Raw genomic sequence first — 5,000 nt, forward strand, 5'->3', positions numbered from 1 at the left:
ACTTTTGGTATGGTGACGGGAATAAAATTCTTGGCTATTTTGAAAAGCTGGTAAAATGAACGGATGTGCAATCTGTAGAAAGAACTTGCTTTATTAAAAGTTCTTTCCAGGCTGTAAAACAATTCATAGACATTCTACAAAGTCTTTACACACATGACTAGGGGCTAATCAAGTATAAAATTAAAATATTAAAACTGTTCATAGGTATAGTCGTGTAAGCTCTTGGACTTCCCTGCCAATATAGACGCCAAAGTATGAAGGAGTAATATTGAATAGTGATATTAAGCATTTTATTCTGGATACTTTACGCATTAATTAAAACAGAGATTATGCTGGTCATGTAACGAACGTGTTTTTCTTTGATTAATCCGTGGATTTGTCTGCTAAAAGGAAATTTTCTGAGCGCATTTAAGAGCGTTATCAGAAGTGGCACAGAAACTTGTACCGTGACGTGTTTTTCATTACTGAGCACTTAACCCAATGAAGCTTACAACTAACGGCATAAACTGCTACTCAGCCGGTTGGAGGCTTCACCATTCAAATCAAATTCATAAAACCATTCTATGTTTATTTTCCATCAATGAGTCATATTAAAGATTCGGCGCGTGAACAAGAAGCTGACTACAAATCGTTTGAGCTGCTGAGAGATAACTTACCCAGGACTTCTCGTATCCGGAATTGAACGAACAAGTGAAATCTTCCGACTCACATATTCATTAAAGGCGTATTTGTTGTATCCTTCCTTTTCATTCCTTTTTTCGCTCTTCGCAACGGCTACAGCATTTCCATCCTCCCCCGGACCATTTGGATTACGAGCATTGACGTCTGGCAAGTCCGGAATATGCACAACAACCTTGGTGACCTTTGAATCACTCCTTAGGTTTTTATCTGGAGTTGTCCTCACCTCAGAAGCGAACTTTTTCTTCAGATTTCTGAAAATTTTTACCTTATCCAGTCTCATTTTTCTTGCTTTGTGTTCCTTTTCGAATGAATTTGTTTCATTTTCGTCAATTATTTCATTTACCATCACTAGATTTTGCTTGTCTATGTCTTGCAGCAATTTCTCCGCGATATCAAATTCGCCTTCAAAGTGATCAACAGTGAGTATTTCATGTGGTAATTGCTTTGGAGTTATCCCATCAAATCCAGGCTTGGTATTTGCGACTTTCACGAGATTTAAAGCGATATTCCCTTGATATGTAATGAGTATGACAGTATTAAATATAAACCATACTATGGACGTAGCGAGAGCAACAATGATCGCTTGCTGCGGCCTGCGAATTTGGCCACACTTGAAAGCCATCAGAACATTTAAGGACAATTTCACCAGGTTAAACAGGCAAATAACGGGATATGCTCCCGTCAATGACAATTTCCAAGTGGGATTTCTGTGTCTTTGTTGTTTCGACAGTCACGCACAGCTTTTGTCTCTACGAACGTCGATTGGCGTCATAAATACAAGAAGAGCAGCGTTTTTTGGCCCACACCGTTCCTCGTTACAAATTGATCTCCCTTAATTCCTGTCATAGTAAGGCCCTTTGCCTCGAAATAGCCTCAAAGGCCAACAAAAACCCTCGCAACCGTGGTAACACTGTTTTATCAGGCGTTTGCCAGTATTGACCTACAACCTGTGTCGAATTTGCGGGCCACGTGAACACAAAGACAAGTATTGTATTAAAGATCCATTAACAAGCTTTTCAGAGTTCATTCCAGCTCAGGTGTCAACAGGATTCGAAGTCTTTTGTTCCGGTGTTTAAAGACAAAGGTAAACAACTCAGCTATGTTTGCATTCGTTAGGCACGATAAAGGAGATCATTAAAAATTCCCTAGAAGACCAAAAATTATTTTCATTTCGGATTTTCAATGGTTGTTTGCCACATCGGCGTTTACAATCAAACAAGACCAAACGTTTTATCTTACAATACTTTTCAGAGCCGGTGGTTTAAATCTAGATCCTAGAAATATTTATCAAAAGGAAGTTTGACACGAATTGTACTTTCAAAAAGGACACGTTTAACGAACTGAAGAATTTACTATCGCCACCAGTCGGGCTTTCCAGGGGTCCTTCCACGTTCTTTTATTTGGTAAACTCTAGGATCCACTTATTCTTCAAAGCTGGCCCTTTTTAATATTTTTGATGAAAGAAACTGAAGAGAAAAGTAAAATTCGTGCCTTGAAACGCCCTCTGACAGCTAAATACAAAAAGATTCTAATATACCGTGAATATACGTCGTGCTAAAAACTTACTCAGTCCATGATCAAGGGAAATAAGTTAGAGACAGAGACAAAACATCACAGAAGTCATTCTTTTGCTCTAAAACACGAAATGAAGACAAACCCTGCTGACAACTATAGATTGAGGCATTACAACACTATTTATTTATCAACAAAAAAATTTTGAGTCCAGTCTGTACCACCAGCAACAACCTAATTAGAAGTAATTAAACTGACGTAACAAGCATGACCCGGACACATATTGCTCAAAATATAAACTTTCATCTGCTTTTGAGATGAAAATTGGTTCCGAAACTATTTTTTCAATAATTTGATGATCCTCTCTTTTTCACGTAAAATAACAGTTACAGCCGGTGAGTTACAGCTTCAAGAGCCTGCCTTGTGACGGCACAGGGATGCGAGAGCGCGTGACGTCACGTTATTTTAAGACAGTTGTAGCGGCCGATTCAACTAATCGAGGAAAATGTTCCATAAAAACTTCAAATCGCGATGTTTCTTTCCGAAAACTCATTTTATGGACAGCCAGTTAAATAAAGTTCACTCACCTATTATGTTCTGCGTTGTCCTGAGTGACACGCAATCGCAGAAGTTTCAAAGGGATCAGTCAAACTTCCGCGATTGCAGATCACGCAGTAAAAACAGGTCACCACATAAAATGGGACCAATTTCAAGTTTTAGCAAGTGATAGCTCTGATTTGCATTGTAAGATAACAGGAAACTTTATTAATACGTGACCTTAAGCCAGCGTTAAACGAATACGCTGGCAGTGAAAAACTGTGGCTTTATCAGTTTTTACTGCTATCTATTTATGTTACTATTTTTATCTTATTCTCTCTAGTTACCAGTCTTCTTAATTTTATATATATCATATTTGGATTTGTTCGGCCGTCACTTCTGAAGATGTATGTTGTAGCATACGAAACGTCAAGTCAAAAGTAAAATGCGCTTTATCATTATGTTGCAGCCGCTGTTTGTTTTATTTTTTTGATTGCTGAAACATTGTTTGACGAACCCGAGAATGTTGCATTACGTTGTTTGTTTAACTAGTGCTAACATTTGCTAGTGTGCCACCCGGGGTGTGCCTATATCGACTGTATCATAGTCCTTTTAATACAAACGTTCGGGTCCATCTCTCGTCGTTAACTAGACTTCCACGCTTATTTTGTTACGTTTTCAAACCTAACGGAAGAACCACTGACTCAGTTGAAGACACATCACCATTCGATTGACATGACCATTCGATTGTTGCCCCTGCAGGGTTTTGGTCCTCAGGTCAAAACCCGAGGAGGCAACCTAGAAGACCCTGCGTAAAAAGGAAAAATATGTAAATAAATATGTAAATTGTAGATATTGTATAAGGGAAAGCAATCTCGATTTCCTCAACCGAGCGCGCAAGGTGGTATCGGTATTGCTTAACAGGGCACGCAAGGTAGTATCGCTATTGTTCACCGAGTTCGCGAGGTGTTCTGGGTAACTTGAGTCACGAAGCAGGGAAGTCTCTAGGTGCATCGATATCGAAAGTTCCAGCATAGCGACTGAAGGTGAGTAATTTTCGAATATTGACAGCGATTCCTTTTACTTTCAAAATCAAAGATTACTGTATGTGATAGAAAATCATATTGCCTGCGTCAGAAATCGATTTTCAGTCACAAATCATAAACAGGTGCGACGATATGTCAGACACAAATGAAATCAGACTGAACAGAGGCGACAGACTCGGCCACAAACTGCTAGACGCAACCTCAGAGAGCAAAAGCATAGTTTCAGTATCAACATTTTCAAACAATCTTCGATCACTTTTACAACAGTTATTCACAGATAATAATAATCAGCGATCCGAATATAATAAGCGAGTTTTGTTCCTATTTTATGGTATTTCAAGGTACCGTGGAAAGAACCACATGGATCAAAAAGATGACGACGAAATTTGCCTTCTAGTCATTGAATGTTCCTGTTCCTGTTTTACTATCATGTTTTCAAGGCATTTTCCAAAATTATGTAAATTGCTTTTCAATTGATAGTGTATCGTATCAAATAAACGTTGATGGAAATTAAAAATAAATGCTGTTTGTTGTTGCCCATCCTTTCCTTGAATCTTTCACTTTCATTTACCTTCCTAATTACATGTAAAATAATAATGCGCTAAGATGCGCTAATGAGAATGTGCCGCTGGATGCGGGGATCGCATTTTCACGACTGGATTGACTATAATGGGGTTGCATTTTCAACAAAGTTCCCGGACAGAGTTACTTGAATGGGGTCACAAATTGCCGGGATTTTGTGGGTAAGAAAATTCTGGCCAATGGGATTTAAAAATGAAAAGATTCGCGGAAAAAAGTGTTTTTACAGAACGGACTGTGGCGCTGTCGATTTAATATTTACTAGTCGCATTTCATTCCTTCTTGAAATTACAATTAAAAAGGTATATGTACGGTTTACGCATAAACAGAAAGTGACTAAGATGGGGTCTATAATTGGCCATAAAATACACTATAAAGGAGAAGGGGTTCTGAGAGGCCAGCGACACATACCCAGCGAAAATTGACCCAGGTACCCCCCTCCCCCTCCCGGGGGTATAGACCTTTTCGATGGCGGACTTAAACCGAAAAAAAGGAACTGATTTTTGAAAAGAAAAGGCGCTAATAGCGGGCTTGAGATGTATAATGATTTTTTCTATTCCAGTTTTGTCTACGATGTTGCGTGAATCGCTGTGTCTGTTTGATCGGGTTTAACTTGTGCAAGGAACCCATGACCCAGAGCCTACA

General features: G+C 38.9%; 1 protein-coding gene across 1 annotated transcript in view; it reads right to left on the reverse strand.

Moving 5' to 3' along the window:
* Positions 1 to 1,659, reverse strand: part of LOC138055562 (polypeptide N-acetylgalactosaminyltransferase 13-like) — a 17,610-nt gene extending 15,951 nt beyond the window's left edge. The window contains exon 1 of the mRNA XM_068901490.1: positions 657 to 1,659. Within this exon, the coding sequence (XP_068757591.1) occupies positions 657 to 1,303 (647 nt within the window). The 5' untranslated portion in view covers positions 1,304 to 1,659. The remainder of the gene's footprint in view (positions 1 to 656) is intronic.
* Positions 1,660 to 5,000: the final 3,341 nt, after the last annotated feature.

Source organism: Montipora capricornis, chromosome 1, assembly GCF_036669925.1.
Source record: "Montipora capricornis isolate CH-2021 chromosome 1, ASM3666992v2, whole genome shotgun sequence".
NCBI classification, from domain to species: domain Eukaryota; kingdom Metazoa; phylum Cnidaria; class Anthozoa; order Scleractinia; family Acroporidae; genus Montipora; species Montipora capricornis.